General features: G+C 48.4%; 1 protein-coding gene across 3 annotated transcripts in view; it reads left to right on the top strand.

Moving 5' to 3' along the window:
- SMCHD1 (structural maintenance of chromosomes flexible hinge domain containing 1) overlaps window positions 1-25241 on the top strand; it is a 2128336-nt gene that overhangs the window by 1573327 nt on the left and 529768 nt on the right. For all 3 annotated transcript variants that reach the window (XM_069219969.1, XM_069219967.1, XM_069219968.1), the window contains one exon: window positions 4537-4655. In XM_069219969.1, the coding sequence (XP_069076070.1) occupies window positions 4537-4655 (119 nt within the window). The remainder of the gene's footprint in view (window positions 1-4536; window positions 4656-25241) is intronic.

Raw genomic sequence — 25241 nt, 5'->3', positions numbered from 1 at the left:
CCAGTACCACTTCTGCCCAGAGTTCTGAAGAAGATCAAGAACAACCGGGCCCAATTAATCCTTGTGGCTCCGGACTCAGCACAAAGAGTATGGTATCCCGAGCTCCTGAGCCTGGTCATCGATCCTCCAATCAGACTGGTCCTAGTGAGGAACTTCTGTCGTAACAACTGGGGACGGTTCTCCACCTGAACCTGTCCAGTTTCCGCCTCCTTTGGTGGGGATCGGACAGTGGCAGTTGACAACTTTCGACCTTCCGTCTGATGTTTGTGCTGTAATCTTGGCAGCACGGTGTTCCTCCACCAAAACAGTATACGCCTGTTGTTGGAATAAATTTGTTACATGGTGCTCCAACAAATCTGTTGATCCCCTTTCTGCCCCTCTGTGTGAGGTTCTTTTGTTTATCCTTTCTCTTGCCCAGCAAGGCTCTGCTTTGAGCACCCTTAAGGATTACCGCTCTGCTCTCTGCTTTACTGAGACTTCCAGATCAACCTTCCTTGTTTAAATCGCCCATTGTTGAGAGGTTTCTTAAAGGGCTTACCCCCCCTGATTCCGCCTACACCGTTCATTATGCCCCAGTGGGACCTGAACTTGGTACTCGCTTACCTTGCGTGTGCTCCCTTTGAGCCCCTCCACAATTGTCCTATGCAACTTCTTACCTTGAAGACAGTCTTTTTGGTTGCAGTTGATAGAGGCGGCCTCTTTTTGACATGTTAGTCCCCACTTTTTGCCTGATGTATGATGTAGCCTAGAAATTGATAGTGCCCAGGGCCCCTGCTAACCAGGATCCCTGGGCCAGAGCTCTTTCCCTAAACTTTTGTGATGCTGTGGCACAATTGGAGACACCTTTGCCTGCCCGCGGCGTAAGCCCCTAGTAAATGGTACTTACGTGCCCAGGGCAGGAGGTACTAAGGGTAGGCCCATAAGGGCAGCAGCGCTAATTGTGCCACACTCTAGGGCCCTGTATCTTGGTACAACCAGCACAGCCATTGCAGGCTGAGTGCCCTGATGCAAACCTAAAGTGAAAACCCCACATGGCACACTGCCTGTGTGCCCTGTCCACTCCACACTGCATGCACTATAGGTAAGTCACCCCTCTGGCAGGCCTTTCAGCCCTAAGACAGGGTGCACTTTACTGTATGTGAGGGCACAGCTGCATGAGAAATATTCCCCACTGTGTCCTTGCCAACCCGGGGAAATGGTGAGTTAACAGAGCAACCATTTCAAATTCATGTGCTGGACACTGGTCAGTACGAGTTTCACAGCAACATGATGGCCATTCTGAGCCCTGGGTTGTTTGGAATCTAACAACTCAGAATGATAATTCCCCACTGGTGCCAGTGATGGATTTGTTATAAAATGTACCCAGGGATCACCTTAGAGGTGGCCTCTGCAAAAGCTAATTACCCTAGCATGGTTGGCGACTGGTTCTATCCAGCCTGCCACCACCAGACATCCAATCTACAACCTTGGGGATAGATCTGTCTCTCTGGATTATATAACAATGCCCTTCCTGGATGGCGGTGCTAACACCCTCTCCCTCAGAAATGTGCACTGCCCTGGCGGTGAGCTTCAAAGAGCTAACCGCCTTTGAAATTCGACTTCAGGCCAGCTGCTAGCAGCAGATGGGTGCCATTGTTGCAAACCCTCCACTTTTGGCAGGAGGAACAGCAGGAAAATACACAAAGGATAGGAGGAGTGGCCTCATCTGGCATGCACCACCACTAAAGGTGTTGTTTGAGAGGTGGACACTCTACTTCATTTTCCTCCATCTTGTACAGAAGGATAATAGTAAATCAGGTGTAGGGATGTGACCTCTGCCCACCTAAAGTGGTCACTTCGTGGGTGTAGACACCTTAAAGTAGATGACCCAATGGTCACTACCAGGTTCCCCCTAAAACGCTCATTAAATACAGTGTTTAGTGTGCAACCCTAGACCAGGAAATCAGATTTGAGGGACAAAAACAAGGCAAACACCATGATGAACCAAAGCACAAGGACTGTGGACCACCTGCACCAAAGAAAAGGTGCCAAGCATTGCCTGCTGCGCCCAGGACCCGACTATCGCACTGAGGAGCTGCTGGACATCTGGACAACTCAACAAGAATCCCAGAGGACCTCCAGGCTTTGCCAATCCCCTGCGAACTCCCTCCAGGGTGGAGGTACCACTCTGAAACCAAAGCAGAACCAGCAAGCCAGTGAGGGTCACTTCACTGGCCAGCGCCTAACCTGACGTCGCAGCTGCACCAAACTTCAACCCGACGACCACGAGGACAATCCCTGCCAGTGTGCAAAGTTTGGTGGCATTGCTTTCTCCAGTGGTCAAACCGTGCCAATATCCTGGGTATTGGTGAGCTAACCTTGGACACTACAGAAAACAGCCCGCCTGGGGCCACGAAAGGAGAAGGTGGAAGCCCCGGTCAAGGGACTTCAGGAACACCCCAGACCTTCTGCCAGTGTGCCCCCATTGTCCTGCAAACGACCCTTGAACCAACTAATCTCCTGCTCCTGAGGGCATCCTTGCGCACAGCTCCTGGCTCACAGATTCGCACTGCACCTGGCTGTCCTGTGCCCTGCTCCAAAGAATCTGCTTTGCCCTAAGGGTCCCCCACCCCTTGCGACCTCGACAATCCAAGGGACCCAAAGGATTCATCTTTCAACTTAACCTGCAGTGCTGTTTGCAAGTGGTTCCTCACAGTGGCCCTGCATCAGCTCCAGAGACTTTCTCCAGCTACACCGGCTGGAACCGGGAGCCACCCGAACTGCACCAGCTGGCACAGTGTGCCCACCGACGACCTCGACCACCCTGCAAAAGAAGAACTCAGTAAACCAACTGTGCGATTTTTATATGTGTTTTTAAAGGTGATCCGCCATTGATTCCTATGGTGCATAGTTACACATAAAAAGACTATTTTTTTATTAAAGTTCAAAAATTAGCGCATTAGGTGATTAGATTTTACCCCTTTAAACTAATGTGTGGTTGTGTGCACCCCCTGCACAGTGTGCCTATCTTTGCACACTAACATAGAGGGCCAGCTTCCTACAGATATCACCTGGATCCAAAATGTGTGTTGGCATACTACCTTGATCATACCAAAGATTTCTGGATGAGTGTCCAACTCTATAGGGTGTGTGGTTGAGGCAGTACAGAAACAAACCATCTCCAATGGGTCATTCTCTGCATTAAAATGTGCTTTGCAATGACCAAAAAGCAACGACCTGAAGGTTTGCATGCTCATTTCACTAGAGCAATAGCCCCTACCACTGTGTTAGCACAAAGAGTTTGAGTCTTGGATATCAGCCGGGCAGCCACATGGGCATCCCTGCACTCGTTCTCAAAACACTACTGCCTGGACACTCAGGTCCGTAGGGATGGGTACTTTGCTCGTATGGTCCTGCTGGACTTCCTAGTAGGATGTTGGTTCGCATACCCACCTCAGGGGATGGTATTGCTTGGGTATCTATTCTAAGGTAAGGAATCTGCAACTAGAAGTCTCTATAAGACGGACAAGTTACTTACCTTCGGTAACTAATTATCTTGTAGAGACATATTCTAGTTGCTGATTCCGTACCGACCCGCCCCTTCTCCCTGCTCTGCAAATTTATTTCTAGGGATAAGGACTCCCATTTTTAGGCCCTAGGTCTGATGCATCAGGGTCAGTGTTCTTCTTGGCTCCGAATTTCTGGTGTGGAAAGTCGTGAAAACATACTGACACCAGCACGCCAGAGTGGCGCCGATATACAACCGAAGTGTCTTCACAGCGACCACGACACCAATGACGAATGTGGAGTTTACCGATGCCACCTGACAGCGCACAGGGGTACTGCTCGAGGAGAAAATACAGGATTCAGTCTGATGCCTAGGGGAAATTCTAAGGTAAGTAATCTGCAACTAGGATATATCTCTACCAGATAATTTGTTACTGAAGGTAAGTAACTTGTTCTTCATTGCCACAGCTTCCACACACACAAGACATATATCAACACAACCACCAATATGAATCTTTCACCTAAAAGAAAAAAAGCAGTTAACAAAAAATTATGGCTAACTTTGCCCATAACACCTAATGTATATCTAAAACTATCTGAAATTATCTTGAGAAACACAGTTGAAGTGCAGCTATGGTTATGAAATAAAAATCTAAATTTAATGTGTACGTTTAATTCTACAAACCATAGCTTGCACACCTGCCATCCAAATTACAACTCTCAAACCAAATGTAATGCTTAGGTTGTCTCAATATTTATAACTATAAATATGAGGAATTCATTTCTTAAAATTTCAGTACATATACAAATCAAATGAATACTTGCCTTATCAGTAGGACTACTTCTCAGTACGTAAAACATACAACAATTGTATTTCTCTAATATTACAAACAAGGGAATGCACAGGTTCGCTGGATCGTTGTTTTTGAAATATCTAAATGTGCATGGTGTAGTACTCAATACGTAAAAGAATGAGTCTGTTACATCTATTACTTGTTTAGATTATTTCTATGGTTAATATTAATCATATTCCAAACTTTTCTTCTTCAGAGTTTATAGTAAGTGTTGTTTCAGAAGATGACACCATAATTAAGAATATAAGTCCAGGCAGTATTTCCATGAAAATGTGGAAAGGACAAAGTAATGGAAACCGTCCACCTGTTGATAATGTGAGTAAATCCACATATGATTGATTCTTTATATCTCAAAAAGGCAAATGTTTCCTTTACTGTACATGTTCATTTTGATCATGAACTGTTCAAACCTTTCTAAGCATTATAAATAATTACTTTTCAACACAATTACAGCTGATTCTATGTTTACTTACTTAACTTGTTCTTTTGTTCCAGTCTTAAGAAAGTTTCTCAATTAATACTTCTTGTTATTTTCTCATTGTCTGAAATTTCCCTGGATGTTACTTGCTCATCTTGTTTTTTTTTTCAGTCTTAAGAATTTTTTACTAATAGATACGTTTCCTGCAGAATTTCAATAAGTTGTCAAATAACATTCACAATACCCATTTAATGTTGGTCTAGGTCCTCCTCGCCCCACCTTGAAATAAATTAGGGTTGTCCTAGATATTGCCATCCCTGCTTTGTCACAAAAGTGCATTTATAAAGTCTAACAGTTGACTCACAAAGAACCTTCTCCAGGTAAAACACCAAGACAGGGTTCTTAAAAGGCAAGGGGACAAATCTAAACTTCCCTCTGATCGGGCAGCATAGAATCTCCATTCAAGAGGTTGTGAACTAGCATGCATCAAAGCCAAAAAAGCATATTTTAACTACTGCATCATTAATGCCAACAAATGTTAAGCAAACTATTATAAATGTGTAAAAAGATAACTACAGTAAGACCTTTGTCCACCCTCTTAACAACTTTCATAAAAAATTCTAGCAATCTATTATCCCTTTTCACGAACAAAATCTCTACTTTAAGGAAGAGCATCTCAAGAATAGCTTGCCTGCCCAACATCCCACTGCCACATGCCCCTACCACCATATCAGACTTTACCCTGGCCTTGAAACAGAGGTGGAAGTTGCTCTCAAGTCATTCAAGAAATCCTCCCATAGCTGGGATATTTGCAACAGCAAATTGTTCCTTCCAGCTCTACTACCACATAATGTGACACTAAAATGACACATTTCTTACTAGTAGACCTATATCTTAGACTCTGAATCATCTCTTTATTACACTTAGCCTCAAAACACCATCTATAGGAAGTTGGCTCTGTATATACTATCTCAAAGTGAGAGATAGTGTGCATAGAGTCCAAGGGTTCCCCTTAGAGGTTGATAGTGTCAAAATTAAACAATTCTAATGCTCTATTTTGTGGTAGTGTGGTCGAGCAGTAGGCTTATCAGAGGGTAGTGTTAAGCATTTGTTGTACACACACACAGGCAATAAATAAGGAAAACACACCCAAAGACTTAACTCCAGGCCAATAGTTTTTATATAGAAAATATATTTTCTTAATTTATTTTAGAACCACAAGATTCAAGATTTGAAGTAAATACATAAAATGCAAGGTACTCCACACAGGTAAGTAAGGAACTTTGAATTAAATCAGTAGCACACACAGTATAGGTAAAAATGGCAATAAGCTATTTTAAAAGTGGACACTGCAAAAATCAACAGTTCCTGGGGGAGGTAAGTTTGGATAGTTTTTGCAGGTAAGTAAAGCACTTACACAGTCAGTCTCCTGGGCATAGGCAGCCCACCGTTGGGGGTTCAAGGCAACCCCAAAGTCACCGCACCAGCAACACAGGGCCGGTCAGGTGCAGAGGTCAAAGGAGGGCCCAAAACACATAGGCACCCATGGAGAACAGGGGTGCTCCAGTTCCGGTCTGCTGGCAGGTAAGTACCTGCGTCCTTGGGGAGCAGACCGGGGGGGGGGGGGGGTTGTTTTGTAGAGCACTAGGGGGGACACAAACAGGCACACAAAACAAACCTTCAGCGGCACAGGGGCGGCCGGGTGCAGTGTGCAAAGTTGGCATCGGGTTTGCTATTGAAAGCAATGGAGGGACCCGGGGGTCACTTAGGCGATGAAGGCAGGGCACAGGGGGGCTTCTTTTGGGCTAGGAAGAGGGCTGCCTGCTGGTCACTCCTGCACTGGAGGTTGGTTCCTTTGATCCTGAGGGCTGCGGGTGCAGTGCTTGATCCAGGCGTCGGGTTCTTTGTTACCAGGCAGTCGCGGTCAGGGGGAGCCTCTGGATCCTCTCTGCAGGCGTCGCTGTGGGGGCGCAGGGGGTTTGTTTCAGGTTACTCATGAAGTCGCAGTCACCTAGGAGTCCTCTCTGTGGTGTTCGTTTTCTGTAGCTCGAGCCGGGGGCGTTGGGTGCAGGGTGTGAAGTCTCACGCTTCCGGCGGGAACAGGGAACTCTTTAAAAGTTGCTTCTTTGTTGCAAAAATGTTGCTGTTGGTGAACAGTGGCGCTATTCTTGGGAGTTTTTTGGTCCTTCAGGTTCAGGGCAGTCCTCTGAGTCCCCAGAAGTTGCTGGTCCCTGTTGGATGCGTCGCTGTGCAGGTTCTTTGAGTCTGGAGACAGGCCGGTAGGGCTGGGGCCAAGTCAGTTGTCGTCTCCGTCGTCTCTGCAGGGCTTTCAGGTCAACAGTCCTTCTTCTTTGTGTAGGTTTCAGGAATCTCATTTCCTGGGTTCTCGGTCGCCCCTAAAATACTAAATTTAGGGGTGTGTTTAGGTCAGGAGGGCAGTAGCCAAAGGCTACTGTCCTGGAGGGTGGCTACACCCTCTTTGTGCCTCCTCCCTGAGGGAAGGGGGGCACATCCCTAAACCTATTGGGGAAATCCACCAAACTCAAGATGGAGGATTTCTAAAGGCAGGGGTCACCTCTGCTCAGGACACCTTAGGGGCTATCCTGACTGGTGGGTGACTCCTCCTTGTTTTTCTCACTATCCTCTCCTGCCTTGCCGCCAAAAGTGGGGGCAATGGCCAGAGGGGCAGGCATCTCCACTAGCACCCAGTACAAGCTTTGTTCCTGGCCACAGAGTGACAAAGGCACTCTCTCCATGAAGCCAGAAACTCGTCTGGTTGTGGCAGGCTGGCAGAAACTGGACAGCCTAGCACTAGGAGTTGGACTGGTATTCGGGGGCATCTCTGATTCCCTCTGGGTGTATTTTGCAATAAATCCCACACTGGCATCAGTGTGCATTTATTGTGCTGAGAAGTTTGATACCAACCTTCCCAGATTCCAGTGTAGCCATTATGGCACTGTGGAGTTCGTGTTTGACAAACTCCCAGACAATATACTCTTTATGGCTACCCTGCACTTACAATGTCTAAGGTTTTGCTTAGTCACTGTAGGGGCATAGTGATCATGCATTTATGCCCTCACCTGTGGTATAATGCACCCTGCCTTAGGGCTGTAAGGCCTGCTAGAGGGGTGACTTACCTATGCCACAGGCAGTGTGAGGTGGGCATGGCACTCTGAGGGGAGTGCCATGTCGACTTAGTCATTTTCTCCCCACCAGCACACACTAGCTGTGAGGCAGTGTGCATGTGCTGAGTGAAGGGTCCCCAGGGTGGCATAAGACATGCTACATCCCTTAGTGACCTTCCTTAGCAACAGGGCCCTTGGTACCAGGGGTGCCATTTACAAGGGACTTATCTGTGTGCCAGGGCTGTGCCAATTGTGGGAACAAAGGTACAGTTTAGGGAAAGAACACTGGTGCTGGGGCCTGGTTAGCAGGGTCCCAGCACACTTTGTCATAACTGGCATCAACAAAAAGGCAAAAAGGCAGGGGGTAACCATGCCAAGGAGGCATTTCCTTACACCATCCATAAGTCCTGAGAATTTTGCCAAATCTAGATCCATGTATGGGGTACCTTATTTTGCCAAGGCACTAAAACAGTTGTTCCCCATCAACACTCTACTCATCTAGAAGGTAAAAACCTTCTAAGAGATTTCCAGTCTGACTTCATACCCCAAAGAGGAAGAGAAGCTCCATTACAAAACACCACAGAAGAGATCCTTAACTGAATGGATAAATGCTCTCCTTGATTTGCACTCTGATAACTCCCGGACCGGTCAGTAGCATTCAACACCAGTGGCACCGAAATCCTATTTGACAGGCTAGAACAATTTACAGACATTAGGAGTGTAGCACTCACCTGGTTTCTCTCCTTTCTCGCAAGTCGCTCTCACCAGTTCAAGCTTCCATTTTTCCTATTTGTAGGAGTCTGGCCTGGTGTGTGGTGGGCACCTATGGTACTTACACCTTATACCAGGTACAGGTATCCCTTATTAGTGTAGTGTAGCCCGTGTCTGGAAGCCAGGCTCTCTAGAGGTAGCTGTGGATGAGCAGCCAGGGCTTATCTAGGAGACATGCAAAGCTAATGCAATACCACTGTAGTCACACTCAGTACTCACACACATGAAAGAAAGCACTTAGTGTTACAAAAATAAAGGTACTTTATTTTGGTGTCACAAATATCAAAAGTACAATAGAGACTATACTCCCTTAGGAGGTAAGTAATACACACATTATATAAACTAGTTTGCAGAAATAGGCATTAAAACACTTAGAAAAAAGTGTAATTAGTGAAAATCACAATAGTTAGAAATGGGCCTAGCGGGAAGCATGAACCATATACTAAGAAAGTGGAATGCGAAAGTCGGTCCCCCACCTTGGCAAGTGTAGTGTGTAGAGGGAAGCTGGGAGTACTAGAAAAGCCCAAAGGTAAGTACCACATCCCACCCCAGCGACCAGTAAAGAAGGGGTAAATCACAGTAACTTTCCCAGAACACACACAGAAACAAGAAGAAGAATTATGCAAAACCCAGAAGAGACTGCCAGACACCAACAGCTGATTCCTGGACAAGAAGACCTGTGGAAGAAGGGGATCAAATCCAAGAAGCATAGAAGAGTCCAGGAAGGGTAGGAGCCCCTACCCACTATGGTGAAGGTGCAAGAAGTGACCCACTGGTGAAGAAGAAGAGTCAGCACTGCACCCAAGAAAACGAAGTCGGGTTCCTGGAGGATGCGGGTGATATCCCACGCTGGATGGAGGATTGCAGTCTGGTTTGCGTCGTCGGAATCCACCAACAACCCTTGGCACACGCAGAGCTCGTGGTTAGCGGAAAATGGTGCTGCTGGGGACCAGGAAGGACCAGGTGGACTCTACCCAGGAGGGGGAGTCAGATGGGGCCCTCAGCAACACAGAGAGCCCACAGAAGACCAGACAAAGCCCACAGGACGGGGTCAGGAACGTCGCAGAAGAAGCCCAGGCAGCACTCTGAAAAAGGCTCCCACGCAGCTGGAGAACCACTCAAGGAGCTGAGCGTTGCAGGAAGGAGTGCTGGGTGCTAGAGCTTCAAGATGCACTAAGAACTTGGAGGAAGGATGTCAACAAACCTTTCTAATGGTATAGAGAGTCTACCCTCCCAAGTCTGTAACACCTATTTCCAAAGAGAGAGGGTGTAACACCCCTCCCCCAAAGGAAATCCCTTGTTCTGCCTTCCTGAACTTGAGCTTCTCAAGCAAAAGGAGGGCAGAAACCTGTCTGAGAGGTGGCAGCAGCTTGGGCTGCCTGGAAACCCTCAGAGGGCTGTAATGGTATTCCCGAAGGTTCTCTAAGGAACCCCCAGAGTGCATGGAATCATACAACCAATGGTTGCAAAAGCCCTGGGGTATGATTCCAACATGTTTTTTTTACCAAACATGCCTATGTTCGGAGTTACCATTATGTAGCTGGACATAAGTAGTGCCCTTTGTCCAGTACATGCATAAAATGGCATCCTTGCACCCACGAAGTCCGGAAAAATGGGCCTGGAGTTCATGGGGCACATCTGCTAGTGCAGTGGTGCCCTCACAGACAGGTATTTTGCACTCTGCCCTTTGGGCTGGAAGGCCTGCCATAGGGGTGACTTATAAGTGACCTGGTGTACTGAAAAGTGTCAGTGAAAGGCTGCTTGCACCTTTTCACTCAGGTTGCAATGGCAGTCCTGCAGAAGCCTTTGCATGGGCTCACTAGGGCTGGCAAAATATATGCTGCAGCCCATAGGGATCCCCTGGAACCCCAATGCCCTGGGTACCTAGGTACAATATACTAGGGACTTATAAGGGGGCACCAGTGTGCCAATTGTGGGTGAAATACAGAGTTTTGGGAGAGAGAGCATGATCACTGGGGTCCTGGTTAGCATGATCCCAGTGAACACAGTCAAGCATGCTGATATCAGGCAGAAAGAGGGGGTACCATGCTAAGAAAGAGGGTACTTTCCTATACAAACTCAACCCCCCCCACCCCCCTCAAACGAGGGGCAAGAAGGCTAGCCTTGCCCAGATGAGTCTTCCTTGTCTAAGTGGAAATATCTGGAGAGTTGTAGGAGGCTGGCCTGGTTTTTAGTGGGTACTTTGGGTACTTACACCTTATACCAGGTCCAGTTATCCCTTATTAGTGAAGTAGATGTGTTCTAGCAGCTTAGACTGATAGAGGTAGCTATAGCAGAGCAGCTTAGGCTGAACTAGGAGACATGCAAAGCTCCTGCAATACCACTTATGGTTACACAGTACTTATACACAAGCAAAGACAACACTCAGTGTTACCAAAAATAAAGGTAGTTTATTTGGGTGACACCGTACCAAAAATATCTTGGAGACAATACTCCTTCTGGAGGTAAGTATTATACACAATATATGCACTAGACACCAAAATTAGATAAGTAAATAGTCATAGAACAATGCAAACAATAGGAAATGCTATAGAATGCAATTGGAGAAAATAGGTCTAGGGGCAACACAAAACATATACTAAAAAAGTGGAATGCGAATCACAAATTCCCCCCAGACAAGTGTAGTGTGTGTGTAGAATCGATGGGAGAGTAAGAATACAGTAAAGGTAAGTAAATTAGCCCACCCCAGAGCCCAGAAAAGCAGGAGTAAAGTACTGTAAGTTTCCTTAGGACACACTACACCACATGATTGGAATTATTGCAATAACCAACCAAGTCTGCAAACAACAACTGCTGGATTCCTGAACCTGAAGACCTGCAAAAGAAGGGGACCAAGTCCAAAAGTCGAAAGAAGTTCCAGGAAGGACAGGAGCCCCTGCCAACCCAGAAGAGGGTGCAAAAGAAGAGTCCCCGGTTGGACGAAGACTGCAGGAATGCACCCTAGGAAGATGCCAGTGGGTTCCTGCGTGATGCAATGGATGTTCCACAACCTGAAGATTGATGAGATGTGATTTTGTGTTGGAAGTCAACAACAAGCCTTGGTTACGGCAAAGTTGCGTTTTTGTGTCAAAATGGCGCTGGCTGGACCCAGGAGCACCCACGGGAGTCCCAGGACGTGGGGACAAAGGAGGTGCAAAACGCAGTTGATGCAGCACAACAAAAGAAGGTCCCACGCCGCCGGAGAACAACTGTTTTGAGCGTCGCAGGGCGGAGTGCTGGGGGCCTGGGCCAGGCTGTGCACAAAGGAATTTGGCTGGAGCTGAAGTTGCAGAAGAAAAGTATCCCTTGTGGATACTTTGTTGATTTTACAGCGGTTCCTGGAGCAGGCTGCGGTTGATCCGAGGTCAGAGGATGAAGTAGTAGTTGCAGCGGATTCCTGCTGGAAACTTGAAAGTAGAATCTAAAGAGAACCCACAGGAGAGACCCTAAATAGTCCTGAGAGGGGAATTGGCTACCTTATCAGGTAAGGACCTATCAGGAGGGTTCCCTGACGTCCCTTGATGGCACTGGCCACTCAGAGCCCTCCAGAGTGAGTGCCCCCACACCTTTCAAAGCAAGATGGCTGAAGTCTGGGACACACTGGAGGAGGTCTGGGCACCACCCCTAGGGTGGTGATACAGGGGAGTGGTCACCCCCTTTTCCTTTGTTCAGTTTCGCGCTAGAGCAGGGGACAAGGGAACCGGTGCAGACTGGCTTATGCAAGGTGGGCACCATCTGTGCCCTTCAAAGCATTTCCAGAGGCTGGGTGAGGCTACCCCTCCCCAGCCTGTAACACCTATTTCCAAAGGGAGAGGGTGCAACACCCTAGAGGAAATGCTTTGTTCTGCCTTCCTGAGACTGAGCTGCTCAGACCCCAGGAGGGCAGAACCCTGTCTGTGAGGTGGCAGCAGCTGTAGCTGCAGTGCAAACCTCAGAGAGCTGGTTTGGTAGTACTGGGGGTTCATAGTGGAGCCCCCAGGCTGCATGGAATTGCCTCCCCAATACCAAATTTGGAATGGGGGGACAATTGTAAAAGCAGAGAGAGCATAAGCACTGAGGTTCTGATTAGCAGAGCCTCAACAACACAGTCAAGCACTATACAGACACACATGTTAGGCCATAAACTATGAGCAATGGGGTCCTGACCAGCAGGATCCCAGTGAGACGGTCAAAAACATACTGACATAAAAGGCAAAAATGGGGGTAACATGCCAAGAAAGATGGTACTTTCCTACAAGAGTCCATCTGCATTTGAGTGGTTACGCCCACGTCTGTGTTCCACTATAAAGTCCATACCCTGTAGGGAAATTAACCACCTCAACAATTTTGGGTTTTATCCTTTCATCTGCTTGAGCCATAAGAGAGGTTTGTGGTCTTTCTGAAGAATGAAGTGAGTACCAAAGAGTTATGGTCTCAACTTTTTCAAGGTCCGGACCACAGCAAAGGCCTCCCTCTCATAGCTGACCAGTGCTTTTCTCGGGGGGGGGTCAACCTTCTGCTGATAAAAGCTACAGGTTTATCATGGCCCTCTGTATTAAGTTGCAAGAGAACTGCCCCAACCCCTACCTCTGAGTCATCAGTCTGAACTATGATCCTCTTGGAGTAGTTTGGGCTCTTTAGAACAGGTGCAGAGCACTTGGCCTGTTTGAGTTCTTCAAAAGCTTTTTGACAGATGGCTGTCCATAATATTGTTTTAGGCATTTTCTTGGAGGTGAGGTCATTAAGAGGGGCAACAATGGAGCCATAGTTCTTAATGAACCTCCTGTAATACCCAGTGAGACCTAAGAAGGCTCTGACCTGGGTTTGTGTGGTAGGGGGAGTCCAATCCAAAATGGTTTGGATCTTCCCCTGTAGTGGCTGAATCTGTTCCCCACCTACTGGGTGTCCCAGATAAACCACCTTCCCCTGCCCTATCTGGCACTTTGAAGCCTTTATAGTAAGGCCTGCTTTCTGCAGAGCCTCCAGAATCTTTCAAAGGTGGACAAGGTGATCATCCCAGGTGGAGCTAAATAAGCTATATCATCTAAATATGCTGCACTGAAGGCTCCAGACCTTGGAGGACTGTGTTCACCAACCTCTGAAAAGTGGCCGGTGCCTTCTTCAGACCAAAGGGCATTACTGTAAATTGGTAGTGCCCTCAAATGGTTGAAAAGGCTCTCTTGGGTTTAGCCTCTTCTGACAACTTAATCTGCTAATAGTCATCAGTAAGGTCAAAAGTGCTAAGATAATTGGCAGATGCCAGTGTATCAATGAGCTCATCTGCCCTAGGGATAGGCTGAGCATATGTTGTGGTTACTGTATTGAGCCCTCTATAGTCAACACAAAACCTCACCTTTCTTTTTCCATTTTGAGAGTGTGGCTTTGGGACTAGTGCCACTGGGCTAGCCCAGGGGCTATCTGAGTGCTCAATAACTCCCACGTCAAGCATCTTTTGCACCTCTGCTTTGATGCAGTGCCTTAGAAGATCAGGTTGCCCGTAGATTTTACTCTTGGCAGGCAGACTGCCCCCTGCGTCAATGGTGTGTTCACCCCATGCGGTTTGACCAGGTGTAAGGGATAACAGTTCGGAGAGTCATGTACCTGGAGATTTCTGCAGTCTTCTTTTTGAGACTGAGAAAGGAAATCTGCTAAGAATATCCCCTCAACTGAACCATCCGCTGCGGAAGTTGAAAAGAGGTCAGGGAGCGGGTCACTCTCATCTTCCTGTCCCTCATCAGTGGCCATGAGCAGGGTTAAGTCAGCCCTGTCATAGTAGGGCTTTAGGCGGTTCACATGAAAGACTTCTTGGAGTGCCAAGGTCTACTAAATAGGTGACCTTATCTATCTTTTCCACTATGATGTGTGTTCCACTCCACTTATCTTAGAGTGCTCTGGTTGCCACAGGTTCCAGGACCCACACTTTCTGTCCTGGTTGGTACACAGGACAGCCTTCTGTTCATGCCATTGCTTTTGCATTTCTTGGTTAGCCTGAAGGTTCTTAGTGGCGCTTCATGTACTCAGCCATTCTGGATCTGAGTCCAAGTACATAATCCACTACATCTTGTTTAGGGGGGTTCAGGTTCTTTCACAATTTCTAGTGGACCCCTAGCAGGGTGACCAAAGACGAGGTCAAAGGGGCTGCAGCCCACTCCTATTTGGGATACCTCCCTGTAGGCAAAGATGAGGCATGGTAACAAAACATCCCATCTCCTTCTGAGCTGTTCAGAGAGTCCTTTTATCATGCCTTTGAGTATTTTATTAATATGCTCAACCAACCTATTTGTTTGAGGATGGTAAGGTGTGACGAACTGTAGGTTACACTACACTCTTTCCACATTGCTTTCAAGTATGCAGACATGAAGTTGCTATCTCTGTCTGATACAACCTCTTTTGGGAAACCCTCTGTAGAAAATATTCATAGGAGGGCTTTGGCCACTGCAGGAGCTGAAGTGGTCCTAAGAGGAATGACTTCTGGATACCTGGTGGCTTGGCCCACCACCACCACCAGTATAAACCTGTTTCCAGAGCTGTTGGAGGGTCTAGTAGGCAACAGTGTCAACCCCTACCCTTTCAAAGGGTATCCCAACCACTGGCAGTGGATTAAGGGGGCCTTTGGAGTGCCACCTGTCGTGCCACTGGCTTGACAGGTAACACAGGAGCGACAAAACTCCTTTGTGTCTTCTGACATGTGAGACCAATGAAAGTGAGGGACCAGTCTGTCCCAAGCTTTACTTTGCCCCAGGTGACCAGCAAGGGGAAAGTAATGTGCTAAAGTCAACAAAAACTCTCTGTATTGCAGAGGGATGGCCAGTCTTCTGTGGCACCAGGTTTGGGTTCCCTGGGCTCTGAGTACAAGAGGTTGTTCGCCCGGTACACCCTGTGGGTGCCATTGACATCCACTGCTACTTCTTTGACAGCTTGCTGTTTTAAACCCTCAAGTGTGGCCCAAGTTTGCTGAGGCACACTTAACTCCTCCCTTGCAGGCCTCCCTGCAGCTAAGAGTTCAGTTGTGCCAGCTTGAAGTTGTTCAGGTGTAGGTTCTGTCCAAGGAGTTGATTCCTCCTCCTCAAAAGGGGAATCATCAGTGGAGGGAGGGATAGGGTATAATTTCTCACCCTTCCGAGCCCTGCTTTTGGGAAGCTCTTGGTCCATATTTTCAGGACCCAAGTTTCTCTGTTCTCTTTGCTTCTTGGCCTGAGCCGTTGTCAAAGCAAATATATTCCCTGGAATGCCCAGCCTGGCTCTCCAACTCTACTTCAGCCCAAGCATAAGTCTCCAAGTCGTTCCTTAGTAGACACTCTACGGGTAAGTCTGAGGACTCTACAACTTTTTTAGGACCAGTAACCACCCCCCATCTGAGTTCAACAACTGCCATGGGGTGGCTCACAGTATTGTTGTGGGTGTCAGTCACTTGGTACTGGTGACCAAGTAGGTGTTGCTCAGGGGACACCAGTTTTTCAGTCACCATGGTGACACTGGCACCTGTGTCCCTGTAGGCCTCTGCCTGAACACCATTTATTAAGGGTTGCTGCTTGTACTTATCCATGTTAAGGGGACAAGCAGCAAAGGTGGCAAGGTCAATGCCACCATCGGAGACTAAAACAGCCTCAGTGGTTTCCCTAAATAAACCAGTCCTCACTAAACTTCCCTGAGTTAGCCCTGCTACACCCTTGGATTGACTATTGCTAGTATTAGTTTTCCCACCACCACTGCTATTGCTAGGGGCACTAGTTGTAGCATTGGGGGTAGTGGCGGTGGGAGGTTTGGTGCTTTTCTTAGGGCAAGAGCTGTCTCCTGCCCTATGGCCTTTGTTCCTACAAATGTAGCACCAAGGCTTTTTATTCTGATTGTGATGAGAAGAGGATTTAGACCTACTCCCAGAAGAGTTTTGTGGGCCTGATGAATACTCTTTCTTTTCTTTGTCCCTACCTTTGTCACTAAACTTAACATCCTTCTTCTTGTCCTTGTCACCCCATGTATGAGCTTTTCTGCTCACCCTTGTTCTGACCCATTTTTCTGCCTTCTTTCCCAATTCTTGGGGAGAGTTCAGATCTGAGTCTACCAAGTACTGGTGCAACAAGCCAGACACACAAATATTCAAAATATGCTCTCTCAGTAATACATTGTACAAGCCCTCCTAGTCAGACATGTGGCCTTCTAAAGCGTTACCAGAACAGTCCACAAAGTCAACCCAATCTTGTGAGGCCTCTTTTCTGTTTTCTCTGAACTTGATCCTATACTGTTCAGTTGTGACACCAAAACCATCTAAGAGTGCTGTTTTGAGTGTGTAGTAATTGTCAGAGAAGGACAACCAGAGAATAGCACCCACAGACTTTGAGGGACCCTCTGAACTTTGCAGGCCCTCTCAAGTGCAGCAAACGTCTTGTAAATATCATCCCCCACCTTGTATGGGGGAACACTTTTGTGCAAGTTTCTGGAATCCAAGGAGTCCTCCCTGACTCTGTAATCCCTGAAAGTTGCTGTTGCTGCTTCCACCATGGGGTGCTAACCCCAAACTCCTGCCTCTCCCTCTCCACAGCCAAGGCCTCCCTATCTAGGGCTAGCTGTTACTTCTGCAGCCTCCGCCTGACCTCCTGCAGTCTCAGTTTCCTGAGCTCTCTATCTATAAAGTCATCCCCTGGAGTTGTGTAGTGTGACCCCTCAGACATTGAAGTGACATGAGAGTGGGCAGAAGAGGATCTTTCCCTAGTTTTAGTGAGACTTTCTACCTGTCCTCTCGATTTAGAGGGAGCCCTATCTGTGTGACTTCCGCTCCCACTACCAGCTACACTAGTTGGTCTGCTAGAGACTGCAAGATCCTTTGAGGAACCCTCCCCTGGGCCTAGAATGTCATTCTCTACCTCAGTGAGGTCAGGGTGTTCTCTCCTCCTCCTCCTGGTCATCAGCTTGATCCTGGTCATCCTGGAAGAGGAGGCCCAAGAGCAGACTCTTGGTAGCATTCCTCCCTCTGTCCAATTCTTCTCTGCACAGCCCCTTGAATTCCTTGAAGGTCAGGTTCTCATAAGGAGCCTCCATGACCTCAGAACTATGTCCAGATGTAGACATGGTTTTTGTTAGGATAGTTTACAGTGTACCTAACCTATCTAACCCCTAGTCTCTCAGAAAGAAGTTTTAGGGCAAGGGATATGCTTATACCCTAGCTTGCCTAAACGTTAGAGACTAGATTCCTGCACTAGGTACTATGTAGGTCTCTAGGTTAGGAGTGGCCTTTCCTCAGTGATAAGGCAATTGCAAGTACTTATCCCACAGCTGCACCATCAGTGTAGGCGGCTGGCCTGGTGTGTGGTGGTACCTATGGTACTTACACCTTATTCGAGGTATCCCTTATTAGTGTAGAGTAGTCAGTGTCTAGTAGCCAGACTCTATAGAGGTAGCTGTGGATGAGCAGCCAAGGCTTATCTAGGAGACATGCCAAGCTCGTGCTATACCACTATAGTCACACGTAGTACTTATACACATGAAAGAAAACACTCAGTGTTACAAAAATAACGGTACTTTATTTTGGTGACACATATACCAAAAATACCATAGAGACTATACTTTCTTAGGAGGTAAGTAATACACAAATTATATACACTAGTTTGCAGAAATAGACATTAAAACAGTGCAACTAGTGAAAATCACAATAGTTAGAAATAGGCCTAGGGGGAGCTCAAACCATATACTAAGAAAGTGGAATGCGAAAGTCGATCCCTCACCTAGGCAAGTGTAGTGTGAAGAGGGGGCGCTGGGCGTACTAGAAAAGCCCAAAGGTAAGTACCACAACCCACCCTAGCAGGAGAGACTGCAAGATACCAGCAGTGGATTCCTGGACAAGATGGCCTGTGGAAGGAGGAGACCAAGTCCAAGAAGTACAGAAGAGTCCAGGAAGGGTAGGAGCCCCTACCCACCAGGATGAAGGTGCAAGAAGTGAACCACCAATGAAGAAGAGTCAGCACTGCACCCAAGAAGACAAAGTCGGGTTCCTGGAGGATGCAAATGATGTCCCACGCCGGCTGGAGGATTGCAGTTGGGTTTGCGTTGTCTGAATCCGCCATCGAGCCTTGGCACACACAAAGCTCGCGGTTAGCAGAAAATGATGCTGCCTGGGACCAGGAATGACCAGATGGACTTTACCCAGGAGGGGGAGTCATAGGGGGCCCTCAGCAACACAGAGAGCCCTCAGAAGACCAGGCAGTGTGCACAGGAGTCCCACACCATGGGGACAAAGAAGGTGCAAATGAGGCCCACGCAGCACGACACAAAGGGATCCCACGCCGCCGGAGAACCACTAAGGAAGCTGTGTGTCGCAGGATTGAGTGCTGGGGGCCTAAGCTGTGCTGTGCACAAAGAACGTCTTGGAAGGTCACACACAAGCCTTGCAACTGCAGGTGACGCAGTGCACGGGGAGTAGGAAGCTTGCTCTGTTAATACTATATCAAAATGAAATATAGTCTGCACAGAGTCCAGGGGTTCCCCAAAAGGCTTCACAAAGGCAATAATAGATAATACTAATGCTCTATTTGTATGTGTATTGTGGTCGAGCAGTTAGGCTTACCAGAGGATGGTGTTAAGCATTTGTTGTACACACACAAGCAATAAGTGAAAACACACACTCAGTGACTTAACTCCAGGTTTGTATATAGAAAAATATTCTTTTGTTTATTTAGTTCTAGAACCACAAGATTCATTTAGCAGGTAAGTACATTAAATGAAAGGTACTTTGTATAGTAATACTTAGAACTTTGAATGGATTCAACAATGTACACAGTTTTCTTTAAAATGGCAAAAAGCTATTTTAAAAGTGGAATCTGCAATTTTCAACAGTTCCAGGGGGAGGTAAGTATAGTACAGTTTCAGAGGTAAGTAATCGACTTATGGGTTCGATCTCTGGGGCATAGATAGCCAACCGTTGGAAGTTCATGATAACCCCAAACAACTAGAACCAGCAACACAGGGCCGGTCAAGTGCAGAGGTCAAACAGGAGCCAAAATAGCATGGGTGCCTATGGAGACAGGGGGTACTCCGGTTCCGGTCTGCTTGCAGGTAAGTACCCGCGTTATCGGAGTGCAGACACGGAGTGCAGACCAGTGGGGTTTGAAGGAGCACTGTGGGGGCCCCAAGTAGGCACAGGAACCACACCCTCAGCAGCACAGGGGCGGCCGGGTGCGGTGAGCAAACAGGGCGTCGGGTTCTTAATAGAACTCTATGGCGGGAGCTGGGGGTCACATAGGCCCTGCAAGCAGGGCACAGGGGAGCTTCTCGGGCAAGCCACCGACTGGGCAAGGGTGAGGGCTGCCTGCTGGTCGTTGCTGCACCGGTGGTCGGTTTCTCTCGGGCCTGGGGGCTGCGGGTGCAGTGCTTCTCCAGGCAGCGGATATCTTTGTCCCAGGCTGTCGTGTCAGGGGGGTCCTCGGGATTCCCTCTGTAGGCGTCGTCGTGGGGGTCTGGAGAGGGTGGCTCTGGGTGGACACAAAGTCAGAGTCGCCTGGGGATCCCCTCTGGGTAGTTGGTTTCTCTGGACATGGGCCAGGGGCATCAGGTACAGAGTTGTTTGGACTTAAGCTTCTTGAGTGAGGTGAGAGTCCCTTTAAAGATGGTTTATTTTCCTCTTGTTGGACAGAGCCGCTGTCCACAGGAGTTTCTTGGTCCTCTGTTATGCAGCCAGTCCCCTGGAGGCTTCTGAGGGGTTGCTGGTCCTGCAGGATGTGTTACTTCTTCTCTTGCAGCTTTTTGAAGCAGGAGACGGGCCGGTAGGGCTGGGGCCGAGTCAGTTGTTGTCTCCTTCTCTTCTCTGCTGGGTTTTCAGCTCAGCAGTCCTTTCTTGAGGTCGTCAGGAATCTGAAGAGCTGAGTTCAGGGTCGCCCCTAAATACAAAATTTCAGGGTGTGTTAGGGTCAGGGGGCAGTAGCCAATGGCTCCTGTCTCAGAGGGTGACTACACCCTCTTTGTGCCCACTCTCTCTGGGGAGGGGGACACATCCCTATCCCTATTGGTCCTAATCCTCCAAAGCAAGATGGAAGATTTCTCAAGGAGGTGGTCACTTCAGCTCTGGACACCATAGGGGTGGTCCTGGCTGAGGGGGTGACTCCTCCTTGTTTTTCTCATTATCTCTCTGGTCGTGCCGCCAAAAATGGGTGCTCGTCCGTGGGGTTGGGCATCTCCACTGGATGGAGTGCCCTGGGGCACTGTAACATCAGGCCTGAGCCGTTGAGGCTCACCGCCAGGTGTTACAGTTCCTGCAGGGGGAGGTGTGAAGCACCTCCACCCAGGACGGGCTTTGTTTCTGACCACAGAGTGCACAAAAACACCCACCCCCATGTGCTCAGAAACTCGTTTGGAAGTGGCAGGCTGGCATAGACCGGTCAGCCTTACACCAGCAGTTGGGCTAACATCTCTAAGATTCCCTCTGTTTGCATTTTTCAATAAATTCCACACTAGCATCAGTGTGGGTTTATTGTACTGAGAAGTTTGATACCAAACGTCCCAGTATTCAGTGTAGCCGTTATGGTGATGTGGAGTTCATAATGATAAAACGCCCAAACCATGTACTCAGTATGGCTACCCTGCACTTAAAATGTCTAAGAATAGACTCAGACACTGTAGGGGCATATTGCTCATGCAGCTATGCCCTCACCTGTGCTATAGTGCACCCACCCTTAGGGGTGTAAGGCCTGGTAGAGGGGTGACATGCCACAGGCAGTGGTTTGTGGGCATGACACTCTGAGTGGGGTGCCATGTTGACTTTGTCTTTTCTCTCCACTAGTACACACAAGCTGCAAGGCATTGTGCATGTACTAAGTAAGGGGTCCCTTAGGGTGGCATAATGCCTGCTGCAGCCCTTGGGGACCTTCCCTGGCCACAGGACCCTTGGTACCAGGGGTACCTTTTACAAGTGTCTTAACTGTGTTCCAGGGCTGTGCCAATTGTGGAAACAAAGGTACAGTTTTAGGGAAAGAACACGTGCTGGGGCCCAGCACACTTTAAATCAAAGTTGGCATCAACACTAGGCAAAAAGTGGGGGGTAACCATGCCAACAGTGGCATTTTCCTACAAAGGGGTCCTGTCTTGCGTTGGGAGCCAAGCCCTTTCCTCCACCAAAGTTGGACAGCTTGACCTTGGGACTGTCAGGTCACTTTAGTCCACCACCCGTGTTGCTGGATCCATGCTTGTCATCTGGAGAGGGGACCCAAGCCACGGGTATCCCTGCAGGGAAGTGACTCCTTCACTCCACGGGAGATTCCTTCGGTTCTTTTGGTGCAGGCTGAAGACAGGCAGTCCACAGAGAATACACGACCTGGAAACAGTTGCAGTAGCTGGCAGGAGCTGAAGACACATTGTTGCAGAAGTCATCTTGGCTTCTTTGCTGCAGATTGTAGAGTGCCTAGAGGGTTCAGGTTCCGTTCCGTCTGTAGAAGATGAAGTAAAGGATGTAGAGGATTCCTGCTGGAGTCTTGCAATCCGAATCTGAGGAAACACCCCTGAGAGAAGACCCTAAATAGCACTGAAAGGGTGATTGGTTGTCTAACCAGGTAAGCACCTATCAGGCCTGCTGGCACTGGCCACTCAGATGCTCCCAGAGTGCCCCACCACCTTGGAATGCAAGATGGCAAAACCCAGGGACACTCTGGAGGAGCTCTGGGCACCACCCCTGGGGTGGTGATGGACAGAGGAGTGGCAAGGAGGGCACCATCTATACCCTTCAAAGCATTTCCAGAGTCTCTGAGAGGATACCCTTCCCATGCCTGTAACACCTATTTCCAAATGGGGAGGGTGTAAACCCCTCTCCCAAAGGAAATCCTTTGTTCTGCCTTTCTGGGCTTTGTAGGAAAGTACCATCTTGCCTGGCATGTTACCCCCATTTTACTTGTGTGTCAGTTTTTTTTTTGCCTGGGTCACTGGGATCCTGCTAGCCAGGACCCCAGTGCTCATAGTTGTGTCCTATATGTGTTCCTTGTGTGATGCCTAACTGTATCACTGAGGCTCTGCTAATCAGAACCTCTGCTTTTAAAATTATCACTGCAGGCTAGTGACCATTTTCACCAATTCTGATTGGCACACTGGAACACCCTTATAATTCCCTAGTATATGGTACCTAGGTACCCAGAGTATTGGGGTTCCAGGAGATCCCTATGGGCTGCAGCATTTCTTTTGCCACCCATAGGGAGCTCAGACAATTCTTACACAGGACTGCCACTGCAGCCTGAGTGAAATAACGTCCACGTTATTTCACAGCTATTTTACACTGCACTTACGTAACTTATAAGTCACCCATATGTCTAACCCTCACTTAGTGAAGGTTTGGTGCAAAGTTACTAAGTGTGAGGGCACCCTGGCACTAGCCAAGGTGCCCCCACATTGTTCAGGGCAATTTCCCCGGACTTTGTGAGTGCGGGGACATCCTTACAACCGTGCACTACACATAGGTCAATACCTATATGTAGCTTCACAATGGTAACTCCGAACATGGTCATGTAACATGTCTAAGATCATGGAATTGTCCCCCCTATGCCAAATCTGGTATTGGGGTGCCAATTCCATGCATCCCAGGGGCTCCAGCATGGACCCCGGGTACTGCCAAAATAGCTCTCTGGGGTTTTCACTGCAGCTACCGATGCTGCTAACCCACAGACAGGCTTCTGCCCTCCTGGGGTCTGGGCAGCCCAGTCCCCGGAAGGCAAAACAAAGGATTTCCTCCTCTGAGAGAGGGTGTTACACCCTCTCCCTTTGGAAATAGGTGTTAAGGGCTGGGGAGGAGTAGCCTCCCCCAGCCTCTGGAAATGCTTTGAAGGGCACAGATGGTGCCCTCCTTGCATAAGCCAGTCTACACCTGCTCAGGGATCCCCCAGCCCCGGCTCTTGCGCGAAACTGGACAAAGGAAAGGGGAGTGACCACTCCCCTTTCCATCACCACCCCACGGGTGGTTCCCAGAGCTCCTCCAGTGTGTCCCAGACCTCTGCCATCTTGAATGCAGAGGTGTGAGGGCACAGTGGAGGCCTCTGAGTGGCCAGTGCCAGCAGGTGACTTCAGAGACCCCTCCTGATAGGTGCTTACCTGGTTAGGTGGCCAATCCTCCTCTGAGGGCTATTTAGGCTCTCTCCTGTGGGTTTCTCGTCGGATAACGAATGCAAGAGCTCACCAGAGTTCCTCTGCATCTCTCTCTTCAACTTCTGACAAGGATCGACCGCTGACTGCTCCAGGACGCCTGTAAAACCACAGTAAAGTAGCAAGACGACTACCAGCAACATTGTAGCGCCTAATCCTGCTGGCTTTCTCGACTGTTTCCTGGTGGTGCATGCTCTGAGGGCTGTCTGCCTTCACCCAGCACTGGAAGCCAAGAAGAAATCTCCCGTGGGTCGACAGAATCTTCCCCCTGCTAACGCAGGCACCAAACTTCTGCATCACCGGTCCTCTGGGTCCCCTCTCATCTTGACGAGCATGGTACCTGGAACACAGGAGCTGGATACAAGTGACCCCGACAGTCCAGAGGTTCTTCTGTCCAAATTTGGTGGAGATATGTCCTTGCCTCCCCACGCCAGACAGTAATCCTGTGTACTTTGTGAACTACAGCTGCTAGGGCTTCTGTGCACTTTTGCAAGGAATCCTTCGTGCACAGAATAGCCCAGGTCACCAGCACTCCGTCCTGCATTGCTCAACTTGCTGAGTTGACCACCGGCTTCCTGGGACCCTCCTTTGTAGTGTTGAGACAACCGCCGTGCTCAGATTTCTTGAAACCCTGTTCAAGTGCTTCTGCGGGTGCTGCCTGCTTCTTGTGCGTGAGCTCTCTGTGCTGCTGAGCGCCTCTGTCTCCTCCTCCAAATGGCGACCTCCTGGTCCTTCCTGGGCCCGGAAAGGACCCATTTTCTTCAACCAAGATCTTTGCAGCTAGCCAGGCTTGTTTGCGATCTTTCTGCGTGGAAACAACTCTGCATCCTCCAGCACGCCGTGGGACATCTTTTGTGCAAAGAAGTTGTTCCTGGCATCTTCTGTTGTTGCAGAATCTTCAGCTTCTTCCACCCGGAGGCAGCCCTTTTGCAACTTCATCCGGGGTTTAGTGGGCTCCTGCCCCCCCTGGACACTTGCGTGACTCTTGGACTTGATCCCCTTACTATGCAGGTCCTCAGGTCCAGGAATCCGTCTTCAGTGCTTTGCAGTCAGTTGTTGCCTTTGCACAATCCCCTATCACGACTTTAGTGTGTTTCTGGGGTAGTAGGGTAACTTTACTCCTACTTTTCAGGGTCGTGGGGTGGGGTATCTTGAACACCCTTAGTGTTTTCTTACACTCCCAGCGACCCTCTACACACTACACTAGGCCTGGGGTCCATTCGTGGTTTGCGTTCCACTTTTGGAGTATATGGTTTGTGTTGCCCCTAGGCCAATTGCATCCTATTGCATTCTACAGGGTTTGCACTACTTTTCTAACTGTTTACTTACCTGATTTTGGTTTTGTGTATATTTTGTGTATTTTACTTACCTCCTAAGGGAGTATATCCTCTGAGATATTTCTGACACACTGTCACTAAAATAAAGGACCTTTATTTTTAGTAACTCTGAGTATTGTGTTTTTTATGATATAGTGCTATATGATCTAAGTGGTATAGTAGAAGC

This window comes from Pleurodeles waltl, chromosome 2_2 (genome assembly GCF_031143425.1).
Source record: "Pleurodeles waltl isolate 20211129_DDA chromosome 2_2, aPleWal1.hap1.20221129, whole genome shotgun sequence".
Classification (NCBI taxonomy): Eukaryota; Metazoa; Chordata; class Amphibia; order Caudata; family Salamandridae; genus Pleurodeles; species Pleurodeles waltl.
The sequence above is the reverse complement of the archived record's forward strand: the minus strand, read 5'-3'. Positions and strand labels throughout refer to the sequence as shown.